The 20,166-nt window shown below is 47.1% G+C and overlaps 1 protein-coding gene across 1 annotated transcript in view; it reads right to left on the minus strand.

Moving 5' to 3' along the window:
* ARG2 (arginase 2) overlaps positions 1-16,797 on the minus strand; it is a 35,007-nt gene extending 18,210 nt beyond the window's left edge. The window contains exon 1 of the mRNA XM_066608667.1: positions 16,579-16,797. Within this exon, the coding sequence (XP_066464764.1) occupies positions 16,579-16,695 (117 nt within the window). The 5' untranslated portion in view covers positions 16,696-16,797. The remainder of the gene's footprint in view (positions 1-16,578) is intronic.
* Positions 16,798-20,166: the final 3,369 nt, after the last annotated feature.

Below are 20,166 nucleotides of genomic sequence, written 5' to 3' on the forward strand. Positions count from 1 at the left end.
TAACCACGGACACGTGGGCAAGTACTGGCGGGCAGGGCCACTATATCTCCCTGACGGCACACTGGGTGAATTTGGTGGAGGCTGGGACCGAGTCAGAGCCTGGGACCGCACACGTCCTACCCACACTCAGAATAGCGGGTCCTTCCTTGGTTCTGGTATCTGCAGTGGTCTATGCCACCTTTTCTAAACCCTCCCCTTCCTCCTACGCAACCTCTACCTCTCAATTAAGAAATGTGAGCAGCACGTCGCCAGCAGTCGGTGTGGCGCGGCAGCACAGCGGTGGGCTAGCGTCAGCAGGACGTGCTGAAACTACTCAGCCTAGGTGACAAGAGGCACACGACCCCCAAACTGTTGCAGGGTCTGACAGAGCAGACCGACCTCTGGCTTTCACCGCTGAGCCTCCAACCAGGCATGGTCGTGTATGACAACATCCGTAACCTGGTGGCAGCTCTGCAGCTCGGCAGCCTCACACACGTGCCATGCCTGGCCCACGTCTTCAATCTGGTGGTTCAGAGGTTTCTGAAAAACTACCCGCACTTATCTGACCTGCTCGGCAAGGTGTGCCGCGTCTGCGCACATTTCCGCAAGTCCACCACGGACGCTGCCACCCTGAGGACCCTGCAACATCGGTTTAATCTGCCAGAGCACCGACTGCTGTGCGACGTGCCCACATGGTGGAATTCTATGCTGCACATGTTGGCCAGGCTCTATGAGCAGCGTAGAGCAATAGTGGAATACCAACTCCAACATGGGCGGTGTAGTGGTAGTCAGCCTCCCCAATTCTTTACCGAGGAGTGGGCCTGGATGGCAGACATCTGCCAGGTCCTCGGAAACTTTGAGGAGTCTACCCAGCTGCAATCATTAGCGTTACCATCCCGCTGCTATGCCTGCTGAAAAGTTTGCTGCAAGGCATAAAGGTCGATGCTTTGCGGTTGGAACAGGAGACGGGGGATGACAGTATGTCGCTTGATAGCTAGACCACCCTCATGTCTATATCTCAGCGCATTTTGGAGGAAGAGGGGGAGGAGCAGGAAGAGGGGGAAGAGACAGCTGGGCACACTGCAGAGGGTACCCATGCTGCTTGCCTCTCATCTGTTATGCGTGTATGGGCTGTGGAGGAGGAGGAGGATCCTGAAAGTCATCTTGCTAGTGAGGACAGCCATGTCTTGCGTACTGGCACCCTGACACACATGGCTGACTTCATGTTAGGCTGCCTTTCTCGTGACCCTCGCGTTAGACTATTCTGGCCAAACGGATTACTGGGTGTACACCCTTCTCGACCCACATTACAAGGAGAACCTTTTCACTCTCATTCCAGAAGAGGAAAGGGATACGAGAGTGATGCAATACCACAGGGCCCTGGTGGACAAAGTGATGCTAAACTTCCCATCTGACAGCACTAGCGGCAGAAGGCTTAGTTCCGAGGGCCAAGTAGCAGGGGAGCATGTTCAGCACAGGCAGGGGAACACTCTCCAAGGCCTTTGCCAGATTTATGGCTCCCCAGCAAGACTGCGTCACCACTCCCCAGTCAAAGCTGAGTCGGAGGGAGCACTATAAAAAGATGGTGAGGGAGTACATAGCCGATCGTACCACCGTCCTCCGTGATGCCTCTGCTCCATACAACTATTGGGTGTCAAAGCTGGACATGTGGCACAAACTTGCGCTGCATGCCCTGGAGGTGCTGGCTTGCCCTGCAGCTAGCGTCTTGTCAGAGAGGGTGTTTAGTGCCGCTGGGGGAATCATCACGGACAAGCGTACCCGCCTGTCAACTGCCAGTGCCGACATGCTTACAATCATAAAGATGAACAAAGCCTGGATTTCCCCAGACGTCTCTTCTCCACCAGCGGAGAGCAGCGGAACCTAAAGATTCTTTTCGCTGCAACCGCAGATCAAAGCACTCTTTTCAATCACCGGAAAAACGGGGCATTTAGCTTTGTCAATCTGTCTCTGATATTAGTCCTCCTCCTGCTACTCCTCCTTCAGAAACAACATGTCATCGCGCTGAACTGCCAATTTTTCTGCGGCCCAAAAGGCTCATCTAACAATGTTTTTACAACTTTTAAGTTTCAAAAGTATTGATACTTTACCATAAACCAATTTTTTCAACAGGGCTGCCTCCAGGCTCTGTTACAAATTAAGCAACAGCTAGCTGTATCTTTCAAAAAATATTTATGGGTTTCACCTGCCCTCTCAGTTGATACATTTTTCAGGGGTACACTTGTACTCTTGGTACACTAATTTTTGGGCCCACGCCTACACTCTTATCCAACTAATTTTTACGGCGTTCGCCTACACTCATGGTACCCCAATGTTTCAGAGGTTGGCCTATACTATTACTACAGAAATTTTACTGGGGTCTGCCTGCCTATACTTCTGCTACAAGATTGTTACTGGGGTCTGCCTATACTTCTGCCACGTAAATGTTACAGGGGTCTGCCTATACAGCTGCTACAAAAATGTTACAGGGGTCTGCCTATACTTCTGCCACATAAATGTTACAGGGGTCTGCCTATACTGCTGCTCCATAAATGTTACAGGGGTCTGCCTATACTTCTACAACAGAAATGGTGCTGGGGTCTGCCTATACTTCTACTACAGAAATGGTGCTGGGGTCTGCCTATACTGCTGCTACAGAACTGATACTGGGGTCTGCCTATACTGCTGCTACATAAATGTTACAGGGGTCTGCCTATAATTCTGCCACGTAAATGTTACAGGGGTCTGCCTATACTGCTGCTCCATAAATGTTACAGGTGTCTGCGTATACTTCTGCCTCGTAAATGTTGCAGGGGTCTGCCTATACTTCTACTACAGAAATGGTGCTGGGGTCTGCCTATACTGCTGCTACAGAAGTGATACTGGGGTCTGTCAATACTGCTGCTACATAAATGTTACTAGGGGTCTGCCTATACTTCTGCCACTTAAATGTTACAGGGGTCTACCTATACTGCTGCTCCATAAATGTTACAGGGGTCTGCCTATACTTCTACTACAGAAATGGTGCTGGGGTCTGCCTATACTGCTGCTACAGAAATGATACTGTGGTCTGCCTCTACTACTGCTACATAACTGTTACTGGGGTCTGCCTATACTTCTGCCACGTAAATGTTACAGGGGTCTGCCTATACTGCTGCTCCATAAATGTTACAGGTGTCTGCGTATACTTCTGCCACGTAAATGTTACAGGGGTCTGCCTATACTTCTACTACAGAAATGGTGCTGGGGTCTGCTTATACTGCTGCTACAGAACTGATTCTAGGGTCTGTCAATACTGCTGCTACATAAATGTTACAGGGGTCTGCCTATACTGCTGCTACATAAATGTTACAGGGGTCTGCCTATACTGCTGCTACATAAATGTTACTGGGGTCTGCCTATACATCTACAACAGAAATAGTGCTGGGGTCTGCCTATACTGCTGCTACAGAAATGATACTGGGGTCTACCTATACTGCTGCTACATAAATGTTACTGGGGTCAGCCTATACTTCTGCCACGTAAATGTTACAGGGGTCTGCCTATACTCCTGCTACCGAAATGTTACAGGGGTCTGCCTATACTCCTGCTACCGAAATGTTACAGGGGTCTGCCTATACTCCTGCTACCAAAATGTTACAGGGGTCTGTCTATACTTCTTCTATAGAAATGGTACTGGGGTCTGTCTATACTTCTTCTATAGAAATGGTACTGGGGTCTGCCTGTACTACTGCAACCGAAATGTTACTGGGGTCTGCTTATACCTTTTCTACTGGAATGTTACAGGGGTCTGTTTATACTATGGGTGCACACAGACTTCACATCGCGGTTTTTACCTATCTGGCCCAAAAACACTCACTGACTAGGGAATGAATTGTGGGCCGAGGCCAATATGTATTTTCTCTCGTGTTACCAGAGTTATCTGTGAAACTCGTTTGGGCCACTAAAGAGGAACATTACTGCCTTAATGAGATGTTCACAGCTGTACTAGCATCGGAGTCCGCTCTATGCCCGCGTTTGCTGAGGGTGTGTGCAGTGGCCCATGTCCTCGGCGGAGTGAAAGTCTGCCATGTTTGGGCACTGTAATTTCTTCATGTTTATTACTTTCTTTTGGTTCCTTCTGCTCGCCTATGCTGTGGGTGCACACAGACTTCCCATAGAAGTGAATTACCTGTCTGGCACAAAGACACTGACTGACTTGGGTAGGGGACAGAGTGCAGATGGCTTTTCCCTTGTGGTGTAGATTGAGCTATCCGACACCAACACAGCATAATCAGTGTGTGGGCACATGGATTCCCCATTGCTATGTAACTCGCGGCACTTTGTGTCACACAAGATGAAGGCTGGGAACAAGCTTGACCCTGGGCCCGTACACATGCTTCCCACACAGAGTATTGCTGCATTGTGGAGATGTGTAGATGTGCTGGCACCTGAGTCCCCTTTATGCCCACGTTTGCAGCTCCTGGCGGAGGTGGCACAGGATTGGAATGAAGATCGAACGTCAATTTCTCATCAACTGTCAACAGCATTGTGGGCTTTTGTACCCCCCCCCCCTTCCTTTCAAAGAGGGTCACTGTCTGGCCCTGCCAACCCTCTGCAGTGTGTGCCTCTGGTTTCTCTTCATCGCAGATGCACATTGAAATAGACATGAGGGTGGTGTAGCTATGAAGCGAGCGTGTGGCATGAGGGCAGCTGAAGGCTGGGCAGGTAAACTTGTGTGCGCTGTGGACGCAGGGTTGTGCGGGGGGTTAGGCAGCATGTAACCCAGGAGAAGAGGCAGCGGTGTGACCCCCAGGCAGTGATTGTGCTTGGTTGCAGGTAATGTGGTGCTTTGCTAAGGTGTGCCTTGCTAATGAGGGTTTGTCCGAAGTAAAAATTGTTGGGGGGGGGGGGGGGGGGCAGACTCTTGCCCCTATTGTGGCTTAATAGTGGGACCTGGGAGCCTGAGATGCAGCCCTGCATGCTGCCCCTGCCCTGCCCTATTTGTTTCTGTGGTGTTTCCATGACTTTCAGATGTTTTCTGGTTTTTCACAAGTGAAGACCTATCCGGAGCATCGGTCATATACAAAAATGCTCGAGTCCCCCATTGACTTCAATGAGGTTCGTTACTCGAAACGAGCTCTCGAGCATCGCGAAAAGTTCAACTCGAGCAATGAGCACCCAAGCATTTAGGTGCTCACTCATCTCTAATCCTAATCGCACTTCTAAAAAAGGACATATAGAATTGGATTAACCCTTTCCAATCCAATTTTGGATTCAGTATTTCCTAGCGGGTTTTTTCTTTCTGCCATTATACAAGAGCACTATCTGCTGGCTAATACTGCAGTATGGGGCATACTGGAGAGGCCCCCCACAACAGAGCGGCCAGTAATATACAGGAAGAGTACCCTGCCGGACGTATTTCGACATCAGAGGTATACAGCCTTCAATCAGAAGGTCTTTAGACGTCAGACAGTGGATTGGAAAGGGTTAAGAAGCAGCACACGTAAAAAAAGACTTAGGTATACTAACAGATCACAGACTGAACATGAGTCAACAATGTGATGCAGCAGCAAAAACACCATTGAAGGAGAACTCACCACCTCCTGTGGTAACCTGTTCCTCTCATTGATCATCCTCACTGTCAGAAAGTTTTTTCTAATATCTAATTTCTGTCTCCTCCCTTTCAGTTTCATCCCATTGCTTCTCGTCTTTCTTTGTGCAAATGAGAATACAGTTGATCCCTCTGTACTGTGACAATCCTTCAGAGATTTGTAGACAGCTATTAAGTGTCAACTCAGCCTTGTTTTTTGCAAGCTAAACATTCCCAGATCCTTTAACCGTTCTTCATAGGACATGATTGGCAGACTGCTCACCATCTTAGTAACTCTTCTCTGAACTTGCTCCAGTTTGTCTATGCCTTTTTTAAAGTGGGGTGCCCAGAACCTGACACAGTATTCCAGATGAGGTCTGACTAAGAAGCAGTAGAGGGGGATAATGACCTTACGTGATCTAGACTCTATGCTTCTCTTAATACTTCCCAGAATTGTGTTTGCCTTTTTGGCTGCTGCATCACATTGTGGACTTATGTTCAGTCTATGTTCTATTAGTATACCCACGTTTTTTTCATATGTGCTGCTGCTTAGCTCAATTCCTCCCATTCTGTATGTGCTTTCTTCATTCTTCTTGCCCAGATATAGAACTTGGCATTCTTCCTTGTTAAATACCATTCTGTTAGTCGCTGCCCACTGTGCAAGCTTTTCTAGATCTTTTTGAATTTTCTCTCTTCCCTAGTGCTAGCTATCCCTCCTAGCTTTGTGTAATCAGCAAATTTGATCAGTTTCCCATCCATTCCCTCCTCCAGATCATTTATGAAAATGTTGAACACCACCGGGCCTAGGACAGAGCCTTGTGAAAGTCTTCAGATGCTGAACGAACATCTGCCTGGGAGGATTTAGTGGTTCTACGTTGAGCAGGGGGTTGAACTAGATGACCCTGAGGTCCCTTCCAACTCTACCATTCCATAATTCTCTAGTTAACCCTTCTTTCACTTCTTGCTAGTTACCGTGTTTCCCCGATAGTAAGACACCCCCGATTGTAAGACGTATCGGGGGTGTCAGGGGGGTCGGCCAATGTAAGCCGTACCCCGAAAGTAAGACATACCGTATATACAGTGGAGAAAAAAAAAATCATTACTCACCTCCCCCGGCGTTCTGTCGCGCTCCGGCAGGATGTCGCTCGCTCCTCGTCCCCGGCGCAGCATTGCTTTCTGAATGCGGGGCTTGAAATCCCCGCCTCCAGAAAGCTAATACACACGCCGTCAGCCAGTTACAGCCATTCAATGACAGCATTGAATGGCTGTGATTGGCTGAAGGCGCACGTGGCTTCAGCCAATCACACTATTCAATGACATCATTGAATGGCTGTGATTGGCTGAAGGCGCACGTGGCTTCAGCCAATCACACCCATTCAATGATGTCATTGAATGGCTGTAACTGGCTGACGGCGTGTGTATTAGCTTTCTGGAGGCGGGGATTTCAAGCCCCGCATTCAGAAAGCAATGCTGCGCCGGGGACGAGGAGCGAGCGACATCCTGACGGAGCGCGACAGAACGCCGGGGGAGGTGAGTAATGATTTTTTTTTATTACAAGACATACCCCGAAAGTAAGACATAGTGGGGCTTTTGGGGATAAAAAGAAAGTAAGACACTGTCTTACTTTCGGGGAAACACGGTAGCAAATTGTTACGTCTGTTTCATGTCTGCATGAAAAAACTGATCAGCATGATACTAATGATTTATCCCTGATTGTTCGCCTGCTACATGAGTTTACTCCGAACAATTATTGAGTAACTCACTCAATCTATTGATTATTCACATAACTGTCATGAAAAGGACCTTTACAATGTGTGTGGGAGTTTTCACCTTTTGTTTATGACTGTTAATATTCCACCCTTCTGCTGATCAGCAGTAGTTGTTGGAGTGCATGTGCCATCTTGAATGAGGCGAGGATCTGATGCCAAGGCCAGATACGTGCCCATCAGAGACGTTGATAGACACCTGCTTATAGGCGCTATACTTTGGCCATCTCCGCCAATATCGTAAGTGGTACAGAGGAAGGTGTCTTGGACATCTGGTTAGAGAGCTATATTAAAGCCATCTCCTGTGATATTGCTTTGATTTTGCATTATTAATAAAAAAAATAAATAAATAAACTCCATAGGGATTATCTGGCTGCTGAATAGAGAACCCTATTGTAGTTATAGTATTATGATTATTGGCCATGCAAGTAACCTGCTTAGAAAAATCTTGTAAAATCTAATGCGTCATTGCATTAACACACTGAAACCTGTTTTCCTGACTCTCCAAATGTATTACACACGTGTGATTTCTGTCTGTATTTAGTAATTTTTACTTTTGGAATATTGACAGCACACATGGACCCATTAAATTAAATTGGAGCATTCAGACATGCTTTTTTAACGTAGATCAATGTTGCTTGCAAAAAATTCCTAGCATGTCCTATTTTGACCCGTATTCATGGATCAAAATTGCCCATTAAAGACTATGGGTGTGTAAGAAAGCACAACGAACATGCATAGACATCAATATTCACTATGGTTTTTTTGGTTGAGCACCCTGGTTTCTGCAGGCTGTGACAAAAATGACATTACTTGGGACTTCTTGCCTTTTTTTTTCATGCACATGAAAAACAGATGACACGTGAATGCAACATAGAAGTACAAAAAAAAAAAGCACATGCACAGCAAAAATGCATGTAACACACACGTAGTAGAATTGTGTGCTTTTCGTGGACCAAAATTACATATGTCCATATGAATGAGGCCTAAGGAATCATGTTTATTGGCAGATCGGATTCCACATGCGGGAGCTCGCAGCAGAATCCGACCTTGCCCACGGCTGAGGTCGGTGATTAGCTGTCCAGGTCTTCACTACGTAGGTGTGTGGAAGCATCGGAGGGTGTGCTGCCGCACATGTGAAGTACAGATTTTTTTTTTTTTTTTTAAATCCCCTGCTTTCCAGCAGAATCTGTGGCCCGTCCACAATTTAATTGAGGCAGACTGTAGTTCAGTCCGTGCAGGAACTACAGCAAAATGGAGCATGCTGCGGTTTGTTTTCTGGACCAAAAGGTCCACAAAACAAATTAGCATTTTTTAATTCAGCTGCGGATGCCCATTACTTCCTATGGGCAGCTTGAACTGCGGATCATCCGCACAGGTGCCCCACGTGCATTCCGCAATTCAAATTTGCCCATGGACATTGGGCCTAAGGGTGAGATCACACATTGGTGATAAAATCTGCACCAAAATTCAAGTGTAAATTGTGATGTAGATTTTCACAGTGTAATGTATTCACTAAGTTTGCAATTAATTCCATGGTGAAAATCCATGGCATTTCTGCATCCAACAGTTGGCATTGCAGAGGTAGTGTTCCATCTTTCTTATTTGCATATATTTCCCAGAGGAGCTTGCATGGCCTTATAAGCCTCCTCTCCCACATTCTAGGTGCTCTCTTTAAGCAGCGATGATACCCTTACCAACATGCATCAAATAGAGAATGCTGCGGATTTAAAATTCCATAACAGGGCTCCCTTTTGCTGTGGATTTCTTCCGCTGTAAGTGAATAGGGTTTGGTAAAACTCCATTCACTTACATTGTACTGCATATTGCTGTGGAACTTGCTTGCCTCCTACCCCACAGAGCCCTGTAAATTAAATTATATCAAAAAGCTCCTTTACCAGCAGAGTGTTTCCCATTATTAATTGCGCCAGCAGAGCACCTCATTTATTAAAGGGTTGTCCAGTTGTAAACTATTGATGACTTCTCTGCAGAATAGGCCATCAATAGTAAACCAAAGGGGTCTGCCAAACAGCTGTTCACCAGGTCAATGCGCTTGTGCAGTTAGCCGATTTCTGCAGAAGGCAGACAGCTTCATTTCCACTGCAGTGGCCAGGCTTAGTATTGCAAGCAAAGTTCCCATTGAAGTGCAGAGAGTTGATGTGTGGTTACTGTACACATCAGCTCACTGCACAAAATACATCAGCCTGGCGGAAAGCTTATTATGGTAAAGGGGGTCTCGGGTGGCAGACCTCTCTGAATCTACTATTGATGGCTTAACCACTTTAATAGGGCCATCCAAAGTGTTAACAGAGCCATCCAAATTCTATTGCGGCGCTTTGATATAGCATAATCCTCCAATGTGGCCCTAAGACCAATGTGTACCCCTACTGTACAGTCTATGGTATATATATTTTTAGTTTGATAAAGTACATAGCAGGAGATTTATCAAAGCTGGTGCTAAGAAAAGTTGCACCAGATGCCAAGTACGGCAGTAAATACTAATACGTCCAACAGTCAAGGCCCCATAGTTTCACTACATTGGTGGCTCCAGAACATTGTGCAGCAGTGTTACACTGTATTCACATGGAGCAGAAATGGCAGGCTGTATCTGTAGACGAGGCTTATGTTCCCTGTATATAATTATAACTTGGACTTCTCTGCCCGTGGCCTGCCAAAGACGCTTGACCCTGAATAGGAGATAAGTTTACTTAGAAGAAGCAGTGTGATGATCTGAAATGACCTTACTACATAACAAACTATTCAAAACAACAAGCAGTTACTAACTAGAGGTAATGGCAAACCTTGCTACTGAAAAGCATAGTTGCTGGGTGTATCTGAGATTGTGGCTACATTCAGCACATGCACCCAATGTATCCAAAAACTAGTGTGTTTGGTCCATTGTATATGGGCAAAAGACTAATAAATCAAAATTATCCGTGAAGAATAAATTTAAAACCTGTTTATCCACCAACCTAGGAGGTAGGTACTTAAGACTCTGACTCACAGGGTTGGACTAATTCATGTAGGTGTGAGCCAACCGACAGTGAGGGGAAGAAGAGGGGGGGGGGGTGCATATTTTTGCATAGTTCTTCATTAATAATTCTTCTGAGAGATTAGGTAAAAGGATGACCCATCTATTTCGCAACATGACCTGAAGTACTAAACGGAGTATGAAAGGTACATTGTGTAGTCCACAAAATCAGTCAACTCTTAAACTGTGGCCATAGGACAAGGGTTGTCCATCTCAAGGCACTGGGTAACAGGTGACTCCACATTGGAGAACAAGCAAGGAGAACGGACACAGAAAAGCATATAAAAGGGTAATAACAGTAGTCCAATATTGTGTAATAATGCAAAACCTGCTGCTATCTCTTTAGTTTACTCTCTGCCAGATTAGCAGAATCTCTTGATTACTGGACGCGGCTCCGATCTTGCATCACACAGTATGAGTACAGGGTTCAAACAGCGAGCTAAATGAAATGAATACCGGCATACACAAGCTGTTTTCTCTGCTTTCATAGACTGCAAGCTTCTATATTTAGGAGTATTAGCACCTGCATCATTGCAAAAGAGCTCCTAGAAATAGAACGTTGTGCGTCCCTCCATGAGACGTAGATAGAGCAGAGTAAAAGCCATTTAGACACAACTATTATTGCTCAAAATTCAATCAAAAGCCATCTTTTAAGCGATAATTGTTGCGCGTGTGCTCATCTTTCACTTTTCTACCGAACGATGGATTTCAGTTTGGCATGAAATTCATTGATTGGCATAACAGCTAATAAGCAGGACCGCACGCTGTGTTTTGCCTGGGAAGCGCTGATAACATTGTCTCAGCTGTCAGCCTCCTGGCAGGACAAAGGGAATTTATTCAGAGAACAGCGGGTTGTCTGTTCTCTGAATACTGCTCCCGGCGGCTCTCACACTACTAACTAGTACTAAAAGGCATTAGTACCAAGTAGTAGTTTATGCAAAATGATCGCTCAAAAGCCATCTTTTGAGCGATCATCTTTGTGTCTAAAAGGAACCTAAGGCCTTATACACATAATCGAATATACGCCGCTAATTTAGCCGTGTTAAAGAACTGCGACCATCTGAAGCATTTGCTTCCAATGTATTCTATGGGCTTCTATGGGAGTTGAAAAAAAAGGGAGGGGGGAGGGAGTTTAGCTGCGTCGGGTGCTCGGAAAACATTACAGGTGCCTCTATTTAGGCATTAGAAGCCTTGCCGAGGATTTATGCCGACCGACGGATTTCTGCGCTGAGACATATATACACCGCAGACACTCATGCGAATGCACAGGAAAACACAAATTTTGGTGTGATTCACTCTCGACTTTTTTTCCATGCAAGTATTTTTCGCACGCGATGCAGCCACCGTAAAAACGCCCATGAAAGAGGCCTAACATGATCCAACAACCGAACGATGAACGAGAATTGTTTGCTTTTCGCTCGCTGTTCATTTTATACAGCATAAAAATCCTTTCTGGTTCATTGACTGATCATTCAGTTTAAACTGTGTTCGTTCAGTCCTTCTCACTAAGGCCTCTTTCAGATGTTTTCACAAACGTTGCATTGCGTCAAAAAAAAATAAAAAATCACAACAACGCTGCATTGCCACGATCTAATTTCAAAAGGAATTAGCGCGTTTTCTCATCCATTCACATGGCCGCATTGCGTAAAAAAGGACGCTGCAGCAGCGGTCTGCAAAATGGTTCTAGTTCGCTTAAATAGCAAAATAGAGCCAGCTGTCTTCTGCAATGAGAGCCGGAGCACGTGATTTTCCTTTAGACAGCTTTCATGAGAGTGTGGTGCCAATCTACTTTCTGTGACCCACTCTATTCATATAAATTTATCTTAGGTGTCATTCACACAAGTGTTGTGTTTTTATGCCAGCCGCAATGCGGCCGCAAATCGCTTAACTAGTGGTTTCTTGTCCAGTCACACAGGTGTATCGTGTGAAAAAAAAAAAAACGCTGTAGCCCAGAATTCTATAGGCCAGCAGAAATCCTCATAAAGACTTCGAATGCTTAAATAGAACCATCTGCCTCAGTTTCCAAGCGCTGGACACAGGTAAACTCCCCCCCCCCCCCCCCCTCCCTTTTATTTTAGTCTAAGGGAGTCTCCATCGTTTTTCACCAAAAGAGTGTGAAAAATCGTTGACGGAAATTGGTCGCTGATTTGACTGTGATTTGTTTTTTATGCGCCTGAAAATTGCTCATGTGAATGCATTGGAATCCAATGCTTCACATGGTCGCAATGTTCGGCTGACGTTTTATCGTGGCTAAATAGCTGCATAAATTCGCCCGTGTGAATGAGGGCTTAGGCTGGGCTCACATGCGGCGGAATTGCCGTGGAATTTCCGTGTGGGTTTTCTGCATGCAAAATTCCGCTGGCAATCTTAAGCCTGAGTCTAAGCAGGTAAGTGGACGAGATTTGCAAAAATATCGTCCACACGCTGCGAACGGTCCGCTGTGGCCGAGCCACACTAAAACTGACATGCTGCGCGGAATTCAAAGCCACGGCATGTCAATTGTATGGCCGTTTCCGCTGTAAGCTCTCTTCTCTCTATGGGGAGAGATGCCTGCAGCGGAATATAGGTGGACAAGCCTCTTCAAACTGTCTTGGAGCTGCCTTTCTGCTGTGGAAATCTTGCAGAATTTCTGTGCGGGTCCAATTCTAGGGGACAATTCTACCCTCAAGTGTATGCTTCATGTAACTACACGCGATGCCTAACACTCATCATCACAATAGCGGGCACTACACTTTTATGAGAGCGGTCTAAAAGAAAATCTGTCTTTGTATCCCATAACAACCAATCATAGCACAGCTTTTATTACTTATACTGCTGACCTAAAATGAAAGCTGCGCTGTAATTGGTTGCTATGTGAAATGGCTTTCATAAGTATGGTGTCAGCCTACTTTTCTGAGACCCACCCTGTACAACAAACTTTATGCCTCACAAGGGACCTCTGTGTTGGTTTTTCCTGAGTATTTTGTGTATTCAAAAAAACTAATGACTGTGTACTATAACTCTTATTCCTAAGACCTAATGCCCACAGAAGGATTTTTGCCGTGCTTTACGTGGCGGAAATCCACTGCATTATGCCGCAGCTATTAGGTTCTATTGGAACCCCGCACTGCAGACGCATCATGCGCTGTACTGCACATGCGTGCCGGCTCGAGAGACGGGAATAAAGCAGCGGATCGGGGAGGTGAGTACGGGTTTTTTTGTGGGTGCCATGGCAGACTCCGGTGCGATATTCCGCCAGCGGAGCCCTTCACGGCCATGGGCATGAGACCTATTGTATAATCTTCCTAACATGGATAATATATATTTATTTTATAAAGTATCCCACCTTCCTAGGACTGACTTTCTAAAATTGTGTAATAATGAGGCCTGAATTCCAGGGTCTGAGTGAAGAGGTTCTTGGTATTTTCATGGCACTGGCCTGCGGGGCTACAGTATGGAAGATGAACGAGTATGTTCACACAGTTAGCAATGGCGCAATTAAAGGGAACCTGCCGCTGGCTATGAGCAACATAAACTAAGTTATAGTGCTTATAGGGCAGGTCAACAGGAGGTATTGTTTAGGCCGGCTGCAGACTGGAATTGCAGAATCCGGAGTGGAAGTCCGCCTCCAAATTCCGCTGCAGAAAAGGCCCATAGCATGCAATGCAAAAATGATTCTTCATGCACACAAGTGGAAACCAACTGCGGTTTCCACGCATAGATGAAAAACCACAGCATGCTCCATTTTCCTACGGGTTCTGCACAGAATGCTTCCTTTCAATGGAGGCCATCTGACCCGGCCCGTCCACAATTGACATTCTGGGCTGTGGATTTCGCGGGAAAAGCAGGAGTTGAAAAAAAAATCTGTATTGTGCAGATCCTAAGACCATCGGCAGTACAGAAAAGAAGAAAATACAGGTATGTCTGTTGAGCACAGGGTCGGATTCTGCAGTTGGCTCCCACATGCGGAATCCGACCTGCCCGTGTGCATGTGGCCTTATACTTACCCGCCTCTCAGTGCCCACACTGTCAGCCCCGAAAAATGGAATGTGAACTGTGCATTCAGAGCCATCAGACTCCAAGCTGCCGACTGTGTGCAAGCGCTTGCATTGCTCTGTTGATACTGGGTACCGGGTGGCAGGTAAGTATAAAAAATACCTTTGTGAGCTCCTGGAAACCTGCCCTACCAGCACCATAACTTAGGCCAGACTCGAACAAGCATATGTGTATTTACACGCACTTGAGCGCAGCATTTTTGCTGAACGAACAATGCTTTTTTGCCTGCACATTGGTGTATTTTACTGCACTTTATCCGTACGCAAGACATGTGCATTTGAAAAGAGAGCATTCTGGTTTTATGGTGTGACCGAAATGAGCAGTAATATACGCACATGTGAAAGAACCAATTAAAGCCAACGAGTTCTGTGTGTATTGCATTGTGTGAATCCGGCCTTAGATTATGGCGCTCATAGTCCGCAACGGGATACCTTTAAATATTAAATATTATGAAAAGTTTTTCTAAGGGCTGCTCACCTTAGTGTGCCAAGATGGAGCCATACTTTCCTTCTCGCTGCCGTTCTGCCAGCGCCTGTGGTCCTCCGCTGCAGAGCAATGATGTCCTAAAAAAGGGACATGTGACTGCCGCAACCAAAGTGAGTCGCTGATTGGCTACAGTGGTCACATGACATTGCTAGGTCCTTGCAGCCAGGAGTGTAGATCAGCGTGGGACCAGGCACCAGAAGACGGGAGCAGCGTTGGGGGTGGAGCGTGGCTTCTTTTTATTTATTTTGCAGCATGGTGAGCAACTTTATTAAAAAATGTATTATCCCCAAAATACTATTTCAAGGCACTGTTTTATCGCCTTGTTTCCCCTGTAGGGGGTGTTATAGGGCAATTACTATAAAAAAATGTTCAAAACAGAAAACCCCTAAAGAGTACTTTACTGAACGTGTGTACAGTAAGGGCTTTCAGTCTAGGAACACTGGCGTAACTATAGTGTGTGCAGGGGATGCGGTTGCACCCGGGCCCAGGAGCCTAAGGCCTCATGTCCACGGGCAAAAGAAGAATTAAAATCCGCAGCGGATTTTAACTTTTCTCCTGCCCACGGATCCGCATCCCATAGGGATACATTGACCACCCGCAGGGTAGATAAATACCCGCGGATGGTCAATAAAAGTGATTTTTTTTTTTAAAAATGGAGCATGAAAAAATCTGGACCATGCTCCATTTTCGTGCGGGTCTCCCGCGGGGACGCCTCCCGCAGGCTTCTATTGAAGCCTATGGAAGCCGTCCGGATCCGCGGGAGACAAAAATCGGGATTTACTCACTCGCTCCGGTTCTTCTCTTCGCCGTGGCGCCATCTTCTCTACGTCGCGGCCAGATCTTTTTTCTTCGGGCCGGCGCATGCGCAGGGCACGTCACCGACGTCATTCTGCGCATCCGCCGAGCCGAAGAAAGAAGATCCGGCCGCGACGGAGAGAAGATGACGCCGCGGCGAAAAGGAGATCCGGAGCGGGCGGGAGGTAAGTTTATTCTTATTTATTCTCATTTTCAGTGCTCATGTCCTCGGGGCAGGAGGGACCCGGTCCGGATTCTCCATGGAGAATCCGGAGCGGGCCTGATTTTCCACGTGGACATGAGGCCTTAGGGGCCCCATAAGGCCTCCCTTCTCCATACTGGGAGCCCAGTACTATGAATAAAGCATTATAGTTGGGGGCCCTTTTACAGGTTTTGCAATGGGCCCAGGAGCTTCAAGTTACGCCTCTGTCTGGGAACATGCGCCTGCGGCTGCCTTGTTGTCAAGTGATACAGCAGAATCCAGCGGCTAATCCCAGTGTTACCAGAAAGGAATGACAACATGATGCAATACTGATGTAATGTCTACCGCAGCCTGGTTTATAGCAGCTCCATACTTTACCTGTAATAGGGCACTCATGTTATCAGATGGCATTCCGATGAAGCAGGGAATCTACAGAGAATTCACAGGATACTCTCTGCTCAACGAAAACACAAACGCAGCCTCATACAGGCTAATGTCAGTGGTGTGATGGGGTCAGCTGACTGGCTTATAGCGCAATGGAGAGAGGGATAGATAGATAGATAGATAGATAGATAGATAGATAGATAGATAGATAGATAGATAGATAGATAGATAGATAGATAGATAGATAGATAGATAGATAGATAGATTAGATAGATAGATCTAGTCCGTGTGGCCGCTGCAGTATGCCTGATGCAGATAGATGACCTCTTACCTGGCCCTTGGAGAACGGGGCCCCTATGACGGCCACGGAGTGTACCCGCTGCCTCTGCACGTTCTGGGTGCTGAGCGTCTTCTGGAACAGCCTGACGATGCCGGATCGGAGCGACATGTCTCGGGTGACTCAGGATGCGGCCGGCTGCCTTCTCTTCTCTGCCGTTGGATGCTCCCGGCTTCTCCCAGCAAAATATGTTCTCAGCAGCATCGTCCCAGTGACTACATGACCCGCCGGCCCCGCCCCCAGCTTGACGTCAGCGAGGATGCTACCAATCCGGGGGGCGCAGAGCGGAGGTGTGTGAGCCGCTGCCCCCTTCACGCCCCATGTGTGAGGTAGGAGTAGTGTGTCCGTCATCACTTTCCTGTGTGAGCTGACACTAATGCTTCCCAGAACCGGGTTGTACTGTAACCAGACTTGGCGGCCACGTACCTGTTGCTAGGAGATGGTCGGCGGTCCTGTGCTAGACGTGGGGCCATTCTTTTCACCCTCTCGTATGTTCGTCGACATGGAGACTTTTATCAATGAGCCCTTCGGAAACTGCGCCAATGTTCTCACAGTAGTGTACGCTATACGATAAATCCAGCTCCCCTTCTACGTAGGCGATATCACCATTAAGGCCCTTATACACGGAACGATTATGCTTCTAAAAATCGTATAAATGAGTGAAAACGCACAATAATCGTTCAGTGTAAACGCAGCCAACGATCTAACCATGAGCAGTAATTTGTTCGCTTATTGTTTATTTCATGCAAGCATGAAAAGCAGCATTGGCTTGTTCGCTGTTTGATTTGAGTACAGATTGTTCAGTCGTTCTCACTTATACAGCGAAGGTGACAATTTAGCGAGCAAACAATGTATCTGCTTGTATAAACCGGCTGCACGTGCGCACTCTCATTGCATGTTTCAGCGCATTGTATTTACAATATGAGGTTGATTTGCGCATGTATCGGAGCATTTTACAGGTTTTTTGCACACTCGTGGCCTGTATGTATGCGCACAGGACACGCCCCTGCTCTGGTTTAAATAGCTATTTAGCCCAATGAGAACCAGATGTGATCTTTTTTCATGTAATTGCGCAGCGTAATGCGCATTTGTGTTTGCGTAGCGTGTGCATTTGCGCACCTCTCATAGGCTTCTATAGAGAACTTTGTTGCACACAATAAAACGTTCTATTTTTTGTGCTCACAAAAATGGAAAATGTGTATGAATCCATTGATATCAATGGGTTCTCCTCTCTGTATAATGATTTTGCGTGCTCATAACTGTGTGCTAATACGCCCTTGCAAAGGAGATCTTAGGCCGGCACCACATGGGTGTATTTGCACGCGTATTTGTGCACAAAAAAAATTGCACGTCCAATACGCAGAGAATAGAACCCGTTTCAATGGATTCGTTCACATGCACGTATTTGTCCTGCGCATCTCGATCATGCCCAAAAACTGTAGCATGCATACCAAAAGTCCCCATAGAGGTCAATAGCGATGCACAAATGTGCAAGGAGATGCGTAATTTGGCAGGAAAAAGAACACATCTGGAACTCATTGCAGTAATTAGCTATTTAAATTGCTGCCTATGTTTTTGCTGTGCGCAAATGCACATCTTGTGCGTGGAAGAAGTACAATAAAATATGCCAATATGCAAGCAAAAAAGCATAGTTTGTTTCGAAAAAATGTTACGCTCATGCATATACAAATACGCATCCACTCGTGTGAAGGAGGCCTTAGGGTGAAGTCACACAAACGTATATCGGCTCGGTTTTTACGCCGAGCCGATATACGTTGTCCTCGTGTGCAGAGGGGGGAAGATGGAAGAGCCAGGGCCAGGAACTGTGCCCCCGCCCCCTCTCTGCCTCCTCTCCGCCCCTCTGCACTATTTGCAATAGGGAGAGGCGGGATAGGGCGGGGCTAATTCCCGGACCTTAGCCCCGCCCCTGTCCTGCCTCCTCTCATTGCAAATAGTGCAGAGGGGCGGAGAGGAGGCAGAGAGGGGGCGGGAGCCTCAGTTCCTGCTTCTGGCTCTTCCATCCTCCTCCCCCCTGCACACGAGGACAACGTATATCGGCTCGGCGTGAAAACCGAGCCGATATACGTTCGTGTGAATGCACCCTTATGCTGGGTTCACACGGGGCGTATTCCCGCCGGAAATCCCGCGGTTTGGCCACAGCAAAAACCGCAAAATTTCCGCCGGGAGAACCGCTGCGGAAAAGGCCGCGGCGGCTTTGAAGCAGCCCGGCCGCTCGCTTTTCCGTTGCGGCCGGCGCTCCCATAGAGGAGAGCGCGGCCGTGACGAAAGTAAACAAAAAAGTTAAAGTAAATAGACATGCTGCATCTTTTGAAACCGCGGCTGCAGCGGCCGCAGCTGCAGCGGCCGCAGCCGCGGTTTCAGCCGGACTTACCGCAGTGGATTGGCCATCCCGTGTGGACGAGATTTCTGAGAAATCTCGTCCACATGGCTGGCTAATCCCGAGATTAGCGACCGCGGGCGGATTTGCCGTGGCGAAATTCCGCACGGCAAAACCGCGGCAAATCCGCCCTGTGTGAACCCAGCCTTAGGCTGAATTCACACAAACGTATATCGGCTCGGTTTTCACACCTCATCTGCAGGGGGGGGGGGGGAGGATGGAAGAGCCAGGAGCAGGAACTGAGCTCCCGCCCCTCTGCACTATTTGCAATGAAAGGAGGCGGGACAGGGGTGGGGCTAAGTTTCGAGAATTAGCCCCACCCCCGCCCTTCCTCTCCCCATTGGAAATAGTGCAGAGGGGCGGAGAGGAGGCAGAGAGGGGGCGGGAGCTCAGTTCATGCTCCTGGCTCTTTCATCCTCTACCCCCCTGCAGATGAGGATGACATATCGACACGGCGTGAAAACCAAGCCGATATACGTTCGAATGAATCCAGCCTTAAATGCACTGAATCGAGATCGGCACTGATTTAACGGCATTTTACTCATGCTAGTAAGGGCTCTTTCACATGGGCATAGGTGTTTTTACGTTCTCTCGCCGGCGCCGTAAAATTGCGTGAAATTACGTTTACCCATTCACACGACCGTGAGCGTGGTTTTTAGCGAAAAAATACGTTGCATCCCAGAAAACTCTCACTCGGCTTAAATCCTCTAAATTGACTTCTAATGCCTACATAGAAGGCACTTGTGAGCTTTTAACAGCATTGGCCACTACAACAATGCCTCCCTTTTTTCCCCTGCTCCCATATAATTCCATGGGACCCGCAGGTGAACTATCTTTTTGCCCAACGTATATGCGTCAGCACGTATTTTGGTTGCATATGTTCTATTTTTCATGTTTCCATTTTTTACGCACCGTATATCCGCCCGTGTGAACGGATGCATTGGAAAACAATGCTTCACGTCGGTAGCGTATATACAGCTGGGCGTGAAAATGCGGCATATATGCACCTGTGTGAAGGAGCCCTACGGGGGACAAACCATTATTTATACTATCCCTCAGGTAGAAAAGCTCAGATCCTGATCGCCGGTCCATCTTGTGACCACTATATAGAACCCCTACACTGCTTGGAAGTACTAACTTCCAGGTAGCACAGCATTGGCAGCTGCTGAGAACTAATGTTTTTT

Source organism: Eleutherodactylus coqui, chromosome 6, assembly GCF_035609145.1.
Source record: "Eleutherodactylus coqui strain aEleCoq1 chromosome 6, aEleCoq1.hap1, whole genome shotgun sequence".
NCBI lineage: Eukaryota > Metazoa > Chordata > Amphibia > Anura > Eleutherodactylidae > Eleutherodactylus > Eleutherodactylus coqui.